The sequence below is a fragment of the Fusarium phalaenopsidis genome, assembly GCF_050370095.1.
Source record: "Fusarium phalaenopsidis strain FUZ10S chromosome Unknown contig_32284, whole genome shotgun sequence".
NCBI lineage: Eukaryota > Fungi > Ascomycota > Sordariomycetes > Hypocreales > Nectriaceae > Fusarium > Fusarium phalaenopsidis.
The window spans coordinates 228,641-245,863 of NW_028145414.1; the positions used below are offsets into that span (position 1 = coordinate 228,641).

At 37.8% G+C, this 17,223-nt stretch overlaps 3 protein-coding genes across 3 annotated transcripts; 2 read left to right on the plus strand and 1 right to left on the minus strand.

Moving 5' to 3' along the window:
* Positions 1 to 10,306: 10,306 nt before the first annotated feature.
* Positions 10,307 to 11,899, minus strand: LRP88_02051 (autophagy-related protein 22-like protein; the record flags this gene model as incomplete). Its single annotated transcript, XM_083238722.1, has 1 exon — positions 10,307 to 11,899. One exon carries the CDS (start codon positions 11,897 to 11,899, stop codon positions 10,307 to 10,309), a length of 1,593 nt encoding a protein of 530 aa, XP_083105317.1.
* An 867-nt stretch (positions 11,900 to 12,766) lies between these two features.
* On the plus strand, positions 12,767 to 13,906 carry LRP88_02052 (uncharacterized protein; the record flags this gene model as incomplete). Its single annotated transcript, XM_083238723.1, has 2 exons — positions 12,767 to 13,063; positions 13,136 to 13,906. 2 exons carry the CDS (start codon positions 12,767 to 12,769, stop codon positions 13,904 to 13,906), a joined length of 1,068 nt encoding a protein of 355 aa, XP_083105318.1.
* Positions 13,907 to 14,673: 767 nt separating this feature from the next.
* Positions 14,674 to 16,653, plus strand: LRP88_02053 (uncharacterized protein; the record flags this gene model as incomplete). The annotated part of the gene is made up of 7 exons (XM_083238724.1): positions 14,674 to 14,788; positions 14,983 to 15,145; positions 15,201 to 15,438; positions 15,488 to 15,548; positions 15,986 to 16,123; positions 16,179 to 16,279; positions 16,339 to 16,653. The coding sequence occupies 7 exons, from the start codon at positions 14,674 to 14,676 to the stop codon at positions 16,651 to 16,653; spliced, it is 1,131 nt and encodes a 376-aa protein (XP_083105319.1).
* Between the last annotated feature and the right edge of the window lie 570 nt (positions 16,654 to 17,223).

Sequence of the window (17,223 nt, forward strand, 5' to 3'; positions counted from 1 at the left end):
GGCTCGCTAACTAATATAACTAAGAGCATTAAAGATATAAATAATAACTAAGAAAGGAATAACCTCCGTGGAAGAGAAAGGCGTAGAAGAGGCCATTAAGGAGCGCTAAGAGGATAGAATCCGCGTAGCCTATTAGTCCACGAGGGCACGCTGAGAGATAGCTAAAGCAGTAGTCGCCCTATTAAATATAAATAGAGCGAAGGAGAAGAGAAAGGGGGCAAATATAAGGCCTATTATAGCCTTTATCCCTTATTAGGCTACTTTTATATTATTAAGAATAAAAGACTATATTAGTAGAACCCTAATAAGATAGTCTAAAAGAGTATTAATTAGTGACTTATTACTAATAACTAGCTTATAAAATAAATTAAAAAGGTAAAGAGATTAAGTATATTAAAGTAATTAATTAATAAATACTAAGAAAAGGCTTAAGTTGCCTTTTACTCCTTATAATAATTAATATATGCCCTAAAGAACTTAGCTATCCTTGACTTAGGAGTTATAATATATATCTTTAATAATCTCTCGCGCTTTATATAGCTAACCACTGCCGCGCCGGGGGACTTCTTATAAGTAGGAATAATCCTTATAGCTATTAATAGCTATAAATCTATTAATATTACTATAAAGGGAGCTAATAGCTCGCTAAAGAAGCTACGGCTATATAATATAATATATTATAAGAAATTTATAAGTAATTTAATCTCCTTTATAAGGCTAAGGAAGCATAGCCTATAGTGGGATATAAGCCCTAGGAATAACTACTTAAGAAAATTAAATTATAGCTTTTTATATTACCTTAAAGAAATATATAACTAATAAGTCCTTAAGCACTAATAGCTCGCTAAAGACGCGGCGATAATTATAACTATAGAGCTATTAAAAAATAACCTAGCGCTTATTCCTCTATAGAGGAATAAGTATATTATATATATAAAGAGATAACTAATCTAAGGAGATATAAAGTAATAATATTAATACCTTAGCTACTTAGGCTTTAATATTATTTTATAGCTATTAAATACTATATAAGGCACTTACTTAACCTTTACTAAGCGCATCCTAATATATAAGTATAGCTTATATACCTAAGGTAAGATAAAAAAATAAGTATAAAGAGCACTAAGAGACTTTTTTATATTAGCCTTATTAAGTAATTAATTAGCTATTAATTTTTATAACTTTAAATAAGGCTATAACGTACATATATAGCGAGCCGGATAGCAAGCGAACCAGACAAAAAATCCCTCAACCTATATTATCTCTATTTAATTAATTGATTCTTAACCACCTAGCATATCATAGTCTAATAAAGAGGCTAGAATCCTTCTTGCACTTCAAGCCCATCAAAATACACTAAAACTAAGTCTTAGAGGTGCCGCAAAGCTCTACCAAGTCAAGCATTCAATACTGTTTGACTAATATAATAGCATCTAAGCCCGAGTCAATACTATTCCTAATTCACGCCGACTATCTGATCTAGAGGAATAGATCCTTATTCACTTTATTCTCGACCTAGATTCGCGAGGATTTCCCCCCCGGCTTCGTGGTATAAAGGAAATAGCTGATTAATTACTTGCCGACCGCGACGCGCCACTAGTTAGCGCGCGTTGGGCTTTAAACTTCGTTAGGCGATACCTAGACCTTAAGACGCGTTTTTTTCGGAAGTATGACTACTAGAGAGCCAAGTGCAAAGATCTAGCTATTATCTGTAATTAATTTACGCTTATAGCGAATATAATCGCGAAGTATAGCATCTAATTAGATAATTTCTATAATATTAATGAGATTAGCTTTATAATAGGCATAATTTAGAGCGGAATAGTTATTATAGGCATAGATAGGCGTGGAAAGCTAAAATTAGTGTAGCCTAGAAACCGGGAATGGATTACGGTCATTTAGGCGATCAATGCGGATGGCCAAGCGATCGCGCCGTTTATCATCGGTGCCGGCCAATATTACCTCGCTAACTAGTACCGGGATAGTAACCTCCCGGGCGATTAGGCTATTATAACGACCCAAAATGGCTAGACCGATAATAAGACCGGTCTCGAGTGGCTTAAGCACTTTGACCGGTATATAGCTAAGCGATTAAATAGTTACTATTATCTTTTAATCCTTAATAGCTATGAAAGTTATTACTTAATTAAATTTAAGAGATATTATAAGAAGAAGAAAATTATTAGGCTTTATATACTACCTTATTTATCTTATATATTTTAGCCCCTTAATATTAGGTGCTTTAGCATGCTTAAGAATACTTATAGCTAAGAAATAAAGCATTTAATTAGATACTTTATAACTTATGTTTTAAAGACTAAGTTCTTTCTAGCCTTCTATGCTATATTTTAGGCCACTATAATAGAAAAGAATATTAAGTTAGCCTTTAGAGGAGCCAGGCTTATTCCTCTTGACCCAGAAAGTATAGTCTCGAAGCTTAATATATAGCTATGGACTTTAATGCCGCCTAAGGAGGTAGCTAAACTGTTAACCCCTTAGGTCTTAAAGACCCTAAAGACCATGCTTAAGGCTTAATCTTAGTTAGATTACCTTAAGAGATAAGTTATAAGGCATAAAAGTAGCTCCCTAGAGTTAATTTTAGAAGCTATATAGTCTTCTTCTAAGGGAATAAAGATAGTTATATATAAGGTTGCCTTATTTAAGGCTAGGGTTAAAGAACTTAAATAGGTAAATGAGATATTAAGCTAGCGCTAGAGGGCAAAAAGGACCTAACTATAGAAAAGAGGGGTAATAATAATAGAGGAAAGAAGGCAAGTAATTAATTAGATAGATATAGATATATAGGTAGTGGCAGAATCGTCGAGAAGTAGTAATTAAGGGAGGTTAGCGCGACTAGGGGTTTAGTATTATAGTATCTGCGGTAAGCCCGGTTATAATATAAGAATATATTAGATAGTGATTAAGATATCTAGGGAAGAGTATAGCGAGTAATTTTAATTAATTAAATAGTTTATTATATTTTTATAGTAATTTCTATCTTAAAGGTTAAAAAAAGTATCTAGTTTGCTTGCTATCTAGCTCGCTATATATATATATTATAAGGTTTTTTTTTATAATAATAATTATATATTAAGTAATAAGCTATACTTAGGACTTTTACTTTATAAAGTAAATATTTAATATATTATTACTAATATTAAATAACTTCTTTATAATATTATTAACCTAATATAAGATTAAAATAAAAAAGATTAAGACTAATAATAAGCTACTAAGGCACTTAGATATTACTTAATTATTAAGTGCTTATAGGATTATTATTAAGCCTTTAGTTTTAAATACTTAAGCCTAGAATAAAGGTATAAAATATATAATAAGAGTTATTAAGATTAAAGCTTAATATATAAGAATTAAAGCTAACTTTTTAAAAGCCTTATAGCTTAAAATAATAACTTATATAATATACCTTTATAATTAAATACTTTTTACCTCTAGGGGGTAAAAGTTATTATATAAGTTATTTTACTTATACTTTTATCTTAGTAAGTACTCTCTTTTTACTTAGTTTAACCTTTTATATTTATAATCCTATAGATATAAGGTATATATTATAATAAGTAATATATAACTAAGTTATTAATAAAAAAAAGCTTATATTAAGGGTTTAGCTAGGGTTTCTTATTAATTATATATTAAGTAATTTATATAAGATCTAAAATCTATTAAGAAATAAAGTATTTATAATATAAGATATTATTTTTAATAAGTATTAATACTTTAATAAAAGCCTATTAAAGCTTATTAAAGAAATTAAAAAAATAAACTTATATAATATATAATAATAAATTAATTAATTAATTAAGGTAAGTAAAAATATAAGAGTTATATAAGATATTAATAAAAAAGAAATAATATAAAAAGTATATTAATACCTCTATAAATATATAATAAACCTTAAGTAATACCTCTTATATAAAGGTAAGATTTAAACCTATATTAACTCCGCTATAGTCTCTACTAGTAACTTTCTTAATAGCTATTAGCATAAGAGGTAATAATAAAAATAAAGATAAACCCTCTAGGGAAGAGTTATTAATAAAATAAATTATATATTAAATATTATAAAAAGTCACTTTTTTAATAGGCATAAGACTATATAAGAGACTTAAGAATAACCTATAGAGAGCATATTAGCCTAATTACCTAGTAGTAGCTACGCAGGGTAGGCACCTTAGAAACTTTAATAAGAGTATATTAGCCTATAAGGGCAATATATCGCCGCTTTAATAGCAAAGATATATTAGTAAAAAAAAAAGCTAAGAAGAGATAAAACTCTAAGTAAGGGCACTAAGCGCCTCGGCATAAAAAAAGCCTAAGAGAGCAGCTATATGCGCCCCTAAGACCTCGCTAAGAGTAACTAAAAGAAAGAAAGCTAGCCTAATTAATACTTACTAAAGAAACCTTTATCCTCTCTTATTTAATAATTAGCTAATATAATACTTTTATAAGGATAAGTTTAAAGAAGTAAAAAAGAATTATCTATAGGGCTATAAGGTAGCTAGCTCTTAAGAGAAAATCCCTTAAGTACTTACTATAAGGTATTAAATCCTTAGATACTATTAAGTATATACTTATAAACTTAATAAGTATAAAAGATTAACTAAGTTTAAGATATAATTAATTATTTGCGGTAACTAATAAGCAAGGGATTACTAAAAGACCTATATAGTAATACTTATAGGAATATTATTTAAGATACTTATAGCTATAGCGGCATACTTTAACCTTAAGCTATTTTAATATAATATTATAAACGCATTTATATATACTAAGATTAATAAAGTTATTTATATATAGATACTACTAGGTCACTAAGAGCACGGCTAGGTCTTATAATTAAGAAAGGCATTATATAGTCTTAGAAGATCGCCTTTATTATAGCAATACTACCTAGAGACTAAATTATAAGTAATTAGCTTCTAAAGAGTCGCTAGTAAGAACTATTATTAGTAAAAGAGAAATATTATATTTTTCTTTTATATTAATAACTATATATTAGTATTTCACTAAGAGCTCCGCGAAGTTATAATAATAGCTATCTAAGTATTATAATAATAATATTACCTCAAAGGCGGCTAGGACCTTTAATAGTTCCTAGGTATTAAAGTTATAAGAGATTATAGCTAATATAAGATCTAGCTCTTATAAGTAATCTACTATAAGAAGGTAGTATAAGGAATTAAGAAGTTAAGCTAAGAGCCTAGTAAAAGGCTACTAACCCTAATAATAAAAAAAAAGCTTCTCTTATATAATAATATAATATTAATATATAAAGTTTATAACTAACATACTTAATAAGCATGCGGATCAGACAAGCATATAGATTAAAAATCCCTTATCCTATAATATTTCTATTTAATTAATTAATTCTTAACCACCTAATATGCCACAGTTAAATAGAGAGGCTAATATCCTTCTTGCGCTCTAGGCCTATTAAAATGACCTAAAATTAAGTCTCTGACGCGCCGCAAAGGTCTATGAAATCTCTTATATTACTCTCTATCGCCGATAGCATGGCATATCTGCGCGTTGCGATTAAATCCCTAAATCACGCAAACTATCTGATCTAGAGGAATAGATTATTATCTAATTTATTCTTAACCTAGATTTATGAGGATTTCCCCCGCGACTATGTAGTATTAAAGAAATAGCTAACTAATTACTCGCCGACCGCAACGCGCTACTTATTGGCAAGCGCTAGGCTAGAAACTTCATTAAGCGATACCTAGAGCTTAAGACGCGTTTTTTTCATAAATATAACTATTAGAGGGCTAAATGCGAAGATCTAATTATTATTCGCAATTGGTTTAGGCTCGTTAAGAATATAATCACGAAATATAGCATCTAATTAGAAGATATCTATAACTTTGATGAGACTGGCTTTATAATAGGCCTGATTTAGAGCGAGATAGTCGTCATAGGCGCAGAAAGGCGTGGAAGACTAAAATTAGTGCAGCCTAGAGACCGGGAATGGGTTATAGTCATTTAGGCGATCAATGCGGAAGGCCGGGCTATCCAGCCGTTCATCGTGGTTACGGGCCAATATCACCTCGCTAATTAGTACCAAGAAAGCAACCTCCCGGGCGATTAGGCTATTGCGACGTCTCAAAATGGCTAGACTAATAACGAGATAGGTCTCGAGTGGCTAAAGCACTTCAATCAGCACATAACCAACCGATTAACTGGTCCCTATCGTCTCTTAATCCTTAATGGCCACGAAAGTCACTACTTAATCGAATTTAAGAGATATTATGAGGAGAAAAAGATCATTAGGCTTTATATGCCGCCTCATTTATCTCATCTACTCTAGCCCCTTGATATCGGTTGCTTTGGGCTACTTAAGAAGGCTTATAGTCGAGAAATAAAGCATCTAATTAGATGCTCTATAACCTATATTTCAAAGACCGAATTCTTCCTAGCCTTCTACGCCGCATTTTAAGCTACTATGACGAAGAAAAATATTAAGGTAGCCTTTAAAGGGGCTAGGCTTGTTCCTTTTGACCCAGAAAGTGTGGTCTCGAAGCTTGATATGTAGCTACGGACTCCAACGCCTGCCGAGGAGGAGGCTAGCCCCTCTAACCCTTGGGTCTCAAAGACCCCAAAGACTATCCTTAAGGCCTAATCTTAGTCTGAATACCTTAAAAGAAGAATCAGAAAGCATAAAAGTAGCTCTCCTGAATTAATTCTAGAAGCATTAAAGTCTCTTTCTAAGGGAATAAAGGCGGTTATGTATGAGATGGTATTGATGAGGGCTAAGATCTAAGACCTTTGATAGGCAAATAAGGCATTAAGCCGGCGGCGGAGGGTAAAAAGGACCCGCCTATAGAAAAGAGGGAAGATAACTCTAGATAAAGGAAGGCAAGCAATTGATTAGATGGATATTAGTGCGTAGGTAGTGGCTAAATCATCGAGAAGTAGTGGTTAAGGAAGGTCGGCGCGACCGGGGGTTCAGCGCTATAGTATATGCGGTAAGCCTAGTTATAATGTAAGAACGTATTAGGTAGTAATTAAGATATCTAGGGAAGAATATAATAAGTAATTTTAATTAATTAAATAATTTATTATATTTTTATTGCGATTTATATCTTAGAGGTTAAGATTTTTAATCCGCATGCTTATCTGATCCGCATGCTTATTAAGTACGTTACTAGGTAAAGGTTAATAAGATTCTCTACGCTATAGTAATAACTTAGCTAGATATTACCTTTATAGCGAGCTAGCTAGCGAGATTTAATTAAAATCTAGGTCCCTTATATTAAAAGGCTATAAATTATATACTTAGATACCTTAATAGCTTAAAGCACCTTTGCCTAGAGTTTAGTATAATCCCCGGTGGATTAAATAATACCCTTAAAGTTACCTCTAATATAAGCTTCGCTAATAACTTACTAGACTATTAAAGCTCTTAAGTATTTATAATAAAGCTATTTAGAGAGATAATTATATAGAGAGCTAATAAGTAAATAATAGTAATTATATTAATAATAAAAGTAAAGCTCTTAGCCCTCTTAAGTGCGGCAAAAAAAGCTATATTTATAAGCTAATTTATCTCTTTTTTTTAAATCTCCCTTCTTAATAAGTATATATCCGCTGCAAGCTATATAAGTGCCTACTAAAATACTTTAATAATTTAAATCTAATATAATAATACTTAGACTATATGACTTATAACTATAGAGCTTATATAGCTATAAATAAAGCTCTGGCATATAGATATATATAATTACTAGCTTTAATAAGCTATCACTAAAGAAAAGATCTTAATTAATTATACTCTATTTATAGAGATAATAGCTAATAGATTAATAAAGAGCCTAGCTAATAAGCCCTTTAGGATCTTTAGGAAGTAACTAAATATAGTAAATAAAAAGGAGTTACTTAAGAAGAGTCATCGCCGAGAGCTCGCCAAAGACGAGCAGCGACTAGAGAAGCTACTAATAAAGGAGGATCTATGGGATCAATTGAATCATATATCAGAGAGCCAGTTAGAGGCATCATAGGGTTAGGTCAGCCTGTTGGGCAGACCTAAGGGGGTGTGTCAAATGTAATAGCCTGCAACATGCCTTGAAGGGTGTCATGTGATAACACTAGGCTCAATTGGGAAGTCGCAGAAATGCGCCTTCCCCTTTGCGAGGCTTCGCCGAGAAACACATAGAGAACAATAAGATAATACATCATTACATTTGACAGCTAGCTCTTTTAAAAGCCCCCCCTAATATTTTTTTTTATTATAATAGCTTTATATACTATATAGAAGGTTAGAAAAAACTTAGTCTTTAAAATATAGGTAATAAAGCATTTAATTAGTGCTAGGGTCAGACCGGAGCTCATGCAGCTAAGGTGAACCAGTTGATTAAATATCTAAGACTAAGGAAGGGAGAGAAAAGGAAAAGAACTAGCTGTGATCTCGCTGCGGGTTTTGTGCAGGGCTCGCAGCGGGGCTACAGAGAATGATTTCTCCGGTCTTGGTTTTTCCAGGGGGGAAACAACCTTCCTCACGGGTTCGCCCGTAACAATCAGATGCTCTATTTCTCGACCATAAGCCTTCTTTAGCAGCCTAAAGCACTCGACGTTAAGTAGCTAAAGCAAGTAAGAGGAATAAGGTAATATATAAAGCTAAATAACCTTTTTCTCCTCGTAATATCTCTTAAATTTAATAGACTAGTGACTTTCATAGCTATTAAGGATTAAGAAATAATAGCAACTATTTAATCACTTAGCTATATACCGGTCAAAGTGCTTAAGCTACTTAAGACTAGTCTTATTATTAGTCTAGCTATTTTAAGTTATTATAATAGCCTAACCGCCTAGGAGGTTATTATCTTAGTACTAATTAGCAAGGTAATATTTACCTGCGCTAATAATAAATAGCTTAATCGCCTAGCCTTTTATATTAATTGCCTAGATAATTATAATCTATTCCTAGTTCCTAGGCTATATTAATTTTAGCTTTAAATGCCTTATTAAACCTATAATAACTATTTTACTTATAATTATGCCTATAAGAAAGCTAATTTTATTAAAGTTATAAAGATTATCTAATTAAATACTAACGTATATGATAAGCGAGTGGGACAGACAAGTGAGCGGGACAGCTAGACTGTGCACTAAAACTAGGATTTTTAAACTTTAATAAAAACTTTAATAAAATAGCTAGAAACTTATAAAGAGTATTTCTAGCTATTTAACTCATAAATAAAGTATATCTAATTTTTATAGATTTTTAAAAAATCTCCTTTATAGAGAAATAGCTATTTATACAGTGCGAATATACTTTTTCTAAACTACCCTATAGGGTATTTTTCTAATAATCTATAAAAATCAGGATTAGTAATATATTATATAATTAAGCTAACTTCTAATTTTTAGCTTTCCTTAGCTTAATATGAATTTTCTAGAATTATTTAAAAATCCTAGTTTTAGTATATAATCTAGCTGTCCCGCTCGCTTGTCTGTCCCACTCGCTTATCATATACGTTATACTTTATGATTATATTCCCTATAAGGTAAAACTAATTATAAATAACTATTAGATCTTTATATTTAGCTCTCTAATAGTTATATTTCTAAAAGAAATATATCTTAAGCTCTAGGTATTACTTAATAAAGTTTAAAGCCTAATATATACTAACTAATAATATATCGCAATTAGTAAGTAATTAATTAGCTATTTCTTTTAAACCATATAGCTAGGGGGGAAATCCTTATAAATCTAGGTTAAGAATAAACTAAATAAGGATCTATTCCTCTAGATCTAATAGTTTACGTAATTTAGGGATAATATCAAGTCGAGCTTGAATGCCATTCTGTCGCCGACATAGCCTATGCTCAGAGACCCGGTAGGTCCCTGCAGCGCGTTAGATGCTTAGCTTAGGGTTATTTTGAAGGGCCTAAAGGGCAAGAAGGGTTCTAGCCTCTATATTCAAGTCTGACATATTTGGTGGTTAGGAATCAATTAATCAAATGGAAAGTTAGATATAAGAGGGAAAAGTGCGACGCTCACTTATCTGCGACGCTCGCTTATTATGTACGTTAAGTAATATATTACTTTTACTTATTATAAACACAAGATGTAAAAATATAACTAAGCTCTTATTAAATATAAATAATATTAACTTTAACTCTTAAGATAGCTCAGGTAATCTAACCCTTGTTTTTTTATAAAGAAATAAAACTCTTTTTATCCTATTTTTAATACTCGCTAATATAAAACGCGCTCTATTTAACGCTATATAAATAAAATATGCCTTGAGTAAGGCATGTTTATAATATATAGTAGGAAGCACTAAAGTTGCCTAGCTCCTCGCCTATCTAAATCTACCTTCTCTTTAATAATAAAAGTCTCCTGTTCTCGAGCACTCTTCTCCAGATCGAGGAATAACCAGATACCAATAGCACTGACCAAGCTCAGGGCGAATAAGAAGTAGAATGGTGCGCTATTATTAGTACCACCAGGAGTGGCATCGATAATGGCACTGCTGATAAACGGCCCGATAAAACTGGACGATTTACCAATGATATTAAACAAAGAGAAGAAGAGAAACTCGTGTCCTCTGGGAGTCACAGAACTGATCATGATCTGAGAATAGCTGTACCAGGGACACACAAAAAGTCCATAGAAAGCCTGATATAGCCAAATCTCCCAGACGTTCTTGAACCCAAACTTGTCAGTCCAGTTGCCAATCATACCCCAACCATCTAAGAGTATAATAGAGACCATGACTGCGTTGAACATGGATTTCGCACTGAGGTTGAATCGCTTCTGGATGAGCCAAAAGGTACCAATGCCAATAGCTTGGGCGGCTATACCGACAATGAGCAGGTAAGTCAAGGTAAGAGTCTCGTAGCTGACAACCTGGTTCTGTAGCGTGGCAATGACTGTGACAGTAGTGTTGAGAGAGTCGCCGAGGAGGAAATATCCGACAAGGTAGATCAGGCTTTGTTTCAAGTGCCAAACCTGCCCAAGGGCCCTCCAAAGTTGCCAAAATCCGACGGTCACTATGTTCAAGTGGTCTGGGACCTTCATTCCCGGACGCTTCTTCTCTAAGATGAACCAAGGAATCGAGAGAATGAGCCAACAGGCTGTAGCGAAAGCGATTAGCACCGAGAGCCCTCGATTGTTATTCGCTACGCTCTTGTCGACCTTGACGCCGAACATGATGCCCACAATTATCGCCAAGATGACGACTTCGCCGATGGATTGTATGTAGAATGCAACGTTGCTCAGTCTGCTTCTCTCCACCTCGTCTTTGCGATCCATCTCCTGCTGCGTGATTTCGCCCGACTCATACTGCAGCACGGCGTCTCTTAGCTGAGGCAGGTTCCTGGCCAGAGAGGGAAATGCGGCAGTCCAATATGTAAGTGTCATTTGGTATCCGATCAGGCCGACGATGTATAAGCCTGTGGCCGTTTGCCATTTGCTAGGATCGTGGACGCCCAACCAGCCAAAGCCGATTCCATAAGAAATAATGGACCAGACCAGCAGAATCCATCGTCGTCCAGTTCCAAAATCGGCGTACGCTCCGATGATGAGGAAGAGAATAGCCTGTAGGGCGAAAGAGATGCCATTGGCAAGCAAGACGATGCTATTGATATCTCTGGCGCGGCCGGCAAAAGGCAAAAGGCCGGTATCCTTGGATGCAGCCTGGTCGAGTAAATTCTGGAAGGCAGTCGGCCCAAAGTTGAACAAGGCGAGTCCATTGGAACCGATGTAATAGGCGTACCACGACCAGATCTCCCACTTTGTTGTAGTGAGCATTTCTCCTTCCACCAGCGTTGGGATTACGATGCCTGTGCTGACATCTTGTTTTGTCGTGTCGTCATGTAGGTCCTTGGACCCTCTCGCTATCGCTGTTACCACGTCTGATTCTGGAGCCATTGTTGGAGACTTGTTCGTAGAGAAGGGGAACTGAGGTCTTGAAATACGAGGCTAAACTCTCCCACCACCATGTATTTAAATCACGGATAAGTGTCGCAGAGCTGTTGTCGTGTAATCGCTCGAGTGTTTGGAATGCTAGATCGATGGTTGGTTGAACGCTCGTGTCTCAGCTACAAGCTTCTCATCCCACGTTATTGGCCACGTGACTCCCTGTGATTACCCCGTGGATGATTAAATTATCATCCGTTGTTGAGAGGTCATGTCATGGGGAAAGATAGGATGCGATTTCCTAATTCATTTTAGCTTGGCGCGGGGTAGCGGTTCTTAACACCGAATCCCGAGGAAAGTGCAAGTCGAAGGGTGATTCCAGCCCTTTGATTGATTAACTTCTAGGCTTCTCCGACAGGGGACTTGACGATCGGTGGCGAGAGATGGTAGATACCTTCTCAAAGCGCAAGCTATTATGGAGAAGAAAGGATCGGCACCTTTTGGTTGGTTAATGATTAACATTTCAAACCCCTGAGGCCTGTAAGCGCCCGTTTCTTATCTGTGGGTATGTTATCGGATAGTGAAGCCAAGGATAGTTAGTTAGCCTGGTAATAATAGCGGGCTTTTTTCACCAAATTCGGAAAGTTTAGCAGCAGACTCTCTAATTGGTCCTAAATAGCTAGGTATAACTCATGTAGCCGCAGGGCTGTCGCGGGGATTGAAGCAGATGATAAGAACGCTCTAACTACGCCATGTAGTGAAACTATTCTCCTTAATAGGCAGGTCTCTGAACTTCTATCACAGAAGCGCGAACGAAGCTCTTTTTCGAAAGCTATACTTTCTTGGCAGACGCCCAACATATCATCAGCAAATTGTGCTATGGCTCCAGCAACCACTCGTACGCAAGAAACAGCTGTGTTTGGCGACCCTCATATACCAGACTTCGACCCCGAGGTTCACCTGGCTTTCCGGCCACCTACCCAAATCCACACCTTTCAGGACCTAGGGCTGCCGCAACCACAGAATGCGCCTAATCTCTGTTATACGGACCCGTTTCCTCTCTTCTCTGAAGAAGGAGTGCGTATTCTGCGCCGCGAGATGCTCAGTAAAGGAGTTCTCGACAAGTATCTCAGATCTTGGGATCGTGCCCCTGCTTACATCGCGGGTCACGAGAAGGTTGGTAGTTTCCTCTCCCTCCAACAGAATTTTTAAAAGAATATTAGATTCTTAGCTTATGCAAACCCATAGACAGCAAAGTTCACACTCCAGGCGTGGCAACATCCCGCAACCCAGGCTGCTGTAGAGAAGGCAGCTGGGTTTGGGTTGCGTCTCTTGAAAAGAGAAGCCGATCTAGGCCTGGTCAACATTCAGCTTGGCCCAGAAGGCTTAGCCGGAGTCTACAATCTCACAGAGACTCCTGCGACTCCACTATTGCCCAGGGAAATACAGAAGTCTTCCTACGACGACATACCAATCGACTCTTGGCACAAAGACCAGGTCCCTGTTGTCTGCGTTGTCATGCTCAGTGACACGAGAGGTATGGAAGGGGGCGAGACTGCCGTTAGGACTGGAAATGGTTCCGTTGTTAAAGTCAAAAGCCCAACTATCGGCGGGGCTATTATTATGCAGGGAGGGTGCACAGAGCACGCTGCCTTGCGAGCCGTCAACGTGCCAGAGCGCATAAGTATGGTAAGTAGCTATGCTTTTGCAGACCCTAACCTTGATGATCAGTACACCTCACTTCGAAGCGTGGATCTTGCAAATGACAATCTTCCTGTCTTTTGTAATGTCTTCCTGCAAGAAAAGCTCATACGCCTGCGAGGACGTGTTGACACTGTTTTGGCAACCCTGACTGAGAAGGAGAAGAATGGTGAGACTATCGAGAGACATGAGTTTGAGCAATGGATCAGGGAGCAAACAAGGTTTCTTCGGCACAGCGCATGGGAGATGTACGAGCGAATACCGCACTACTTGGGCAAGGACGTACCAGAAGACATTTTCCAACAGTATTTGAGATGAAGAACAACCGAAGATTGGAGGGGGAGGATATGTGGCAGAACGTAGGTGTTACTTAGTACTACGATCCGGCGTACCTGAGGCGGAGAATCCAAGATCTGGTTCGCCTAGTCTATCTGATCGCATTACGCATTACGCACCACGTCTATGGCTAATTCTTTGCTCTGAGATGAAATTCATTTAGCCTCGGCTTCCTAAGTAGGCCTATACTAACTAGTATTCTCTAACAAGTTAAGTACTATAATCTATCTTGAAGACTTTAGCTTGTTTTTATATAATATTATACTTATAAAGAGCTATTAAAAGTGGTTTATAAATCGAGAACCTTTATTATACTATACTAAGCACAGGAGGCTTATATTTCTATATGATAAGGAGAGGTTAACTTTTAATTACCTAGCTACTAGCTGATTCCGTCTAGTAATAAACCTGAAAATACTAAGTTGTATTATATAAATTCACTTAAACCTATCCTATCCCTACTTCATATATCTTTTTGCCTATTTACTAGTACCCTTGTCCTTTATTGTATTAGGCTTAGTGCCTTAGCCTCGGCCGTAATAACTTTACGAATACTCTTTAAGCTATTACCTTCTTCCAGCTTCTACCCTAGGATCTCCCTTACTCTCGCCGCCTGACTATATAAGTTGGTTCCCTAAAAGAAACTACTACATTCTTATACCTTATCTGCCTCTTTAAACCTTAGGTTCTCTAGGATGGTTGGGGGGCAAATGATGGCTGTCTTGCTGCCCCTTTGATCACAAGACATCATGGCCACGGCAGAAGGTTTATACTCTTACTATTACTCATTCGCGGCCTTGTGCCTGGTTTTGTTTGCCACCAAAGTCCTACAGTATGGCAGCAGGCCCAAGAGCTTCCCTCCAGGTAGATTCGCTGTTGTGCTTTGAATGCATGTCAAGACGCTAACAACCGCCCCAGGGCCCCCTACATTGCCTATTCTTGGCAACCTGCATCAAATGCCAACTAAAAACTCTCATCTCGAATTCTAGAAGCTGGCACAACAATGTCAGAACCCCACCATAACCGACATTCACGAGTTGAGCTAACAAGAGGTGAAGATGGTCCTATAACGGCAATGAAACTTGGAGGGCAAAATCTATTCCTGCTCAATGATCCTACTGTGGTCAGAGACCTCATCGAGAAGAGGAGCAGTAACTACTCTTGTCGTCCAGACCTTTACATTCGGAGTTTTGGCGATAACCTCAACATTGCCTTTCGCAAGTGAGGTCCCCAACCTCCTCAGCGTGATATGATGCAAACTGACTCTTGCTTGTAGCAATGACGACATCTGGCGCCGGCAGAGGAAAATGTACCACGTCCGTCTTAATGTCAAGTCAGCAGACAGATATCTTCCATACCAGGCGTTTGACAGTAGGCAGCTCGTCAACGATCTCGCCGTCCGGCCTGAGGGTTGGGTCCAGCATGTGCAGCGGTATACAGCAAGCATCTCCACGGCACTGCTCTACGGTTGGACTCCAGCAACCGACACAGGCTACGTGAAGGATTTGCTTGAGGTATGTATCCTGAGCTTTATGGCATTGTAAGATCTCCTAACTATGACAGTGGATGGACGTTACGTCCGAGGCCGCCAACTTTCAACTGGTGGATTTCTATCGCTTTTTACGTCCCCATTATCATTTATTGCCTTACTGGATGCTCCCTAGTAAAAGAAAGCTTCGCGATCTCCAGAACCTAGAGAACCGTGTCTTTACCCAACTGTTGAACCGAGCCAAGGAGAGGATAGAAAGTGGAAACGCTTGTCCCAGTTCGTCAACAGACCCATGGAGTAAAATCGGCGTGTGCTGAACTTGATTACTAGGTTTCATCGGCGATATGCTGCTGAATAAGGACGCAGACCGGCTCGATGATCGGCAGATAGCCCATAATGCGGCCCATGGTTTTGGGGCTGCCATGTTAGCATTTTCTCGTCCCTGGCTCTGTCTTGAACAGTCAAGGCTAACGGTCTCTTCCTAGGAATATTTCGGCCAACACAATCCTAGGCTTCATCAAGGTACATATATGAGAGCACGCTGTACGGCGATGGTACTAACTCGCAAATAGGCCATGGTTCTCTTCCCGGAAGCTCAGAAAAAGCCCAAGAGGAAATCGATTCGGTCATCGGCAACGGCCGACTTCCAGAATGGAATGACCGCAAGGATCTGCCTTATGTTCGCGGTGTTGTGGAAGAAACCTTGAGATGTGCGTTTTCAACCCGAGATGGAAACAGAGAAAAAGATATTGACAGACCAACCAGGGGCACCGAGTACGCTGAGTGCTGCTGTTCCTCACTCGGCCAAGGAAGGCGACGTTTATAACGGCATGGTCATTTCAAAGGGGTCCATGGTGATGATGAATGTTGGTGTTTTCCGTTGATGAGTGATGGTGGCAATTACTGACTGGCTGACTCTTAAAAGGTCTGGACACTGAATCACGAACGATTCAAGGAGTCGAGAGCTTTCAACCCCATGCGACAAACTGGCGACACGACCTTGACTGAAAACAACGCGATCAGCCAAGACTCTCCCAGAAGACTTCACTTTACCTTTGGTGCAGGGCGGAGAGTCTGCCCTGGTTTCCACGTCGCCGAGCGTAACCTATTCCTCGCCATCTCCTGTATTCTACGGGGATTCACCATCAATCCTGCACGAGACTTTGGGGGTGCCATCGTGCCCATCAACCGCGATACCGTGACGCCGGGTCTGATTGTGAGGCCTGAGGATTTTGAGTGAGTCAGCTGTGTACGAGTGCAACGACATGGGCTGACAGATTCTTAAATGTGATATTAAGCCACGCTCTGCAGGTCACAAGCAAGTCATCATGGATCTTTGGTCAAAGGCAGAGAAAGACCTGGACTCGGAGGGCAACTTTACGCCTGACTTTATCAACTCGGTATTTGCCAAAGAAAAGTAGCTGAGGGATAGACTGAAATCACAAGAGTTTTGCATCTCAACGGGCAGATGGAGTGGATACATGTTGCGTGGACGACATCCTCGTCAAAGTACACAGGTGAGTTGAAGAGAATGAGTAAATTCAGGAATGCATGAGTCTAATCTTGGAATTACCAACACATCAAAAGAAATATTCACAGGTTTTATTATGAATCGACCAAAATCACCGGCTCAATGTATTGGTAAAATAGCCTACCCTATGTTGCTCCTCTGGATCTAAGTTGAGGAGACTGAGCTCCAGCTTCTCGCAAGATGTTTTTAGTCAACTCAATTATGCCTCCAAGTAACTCGCTCAACCTCCTTCTTCTTGTCGGTATAGGACTCGAAGATCCGAACCGTCGCACCTCTCGG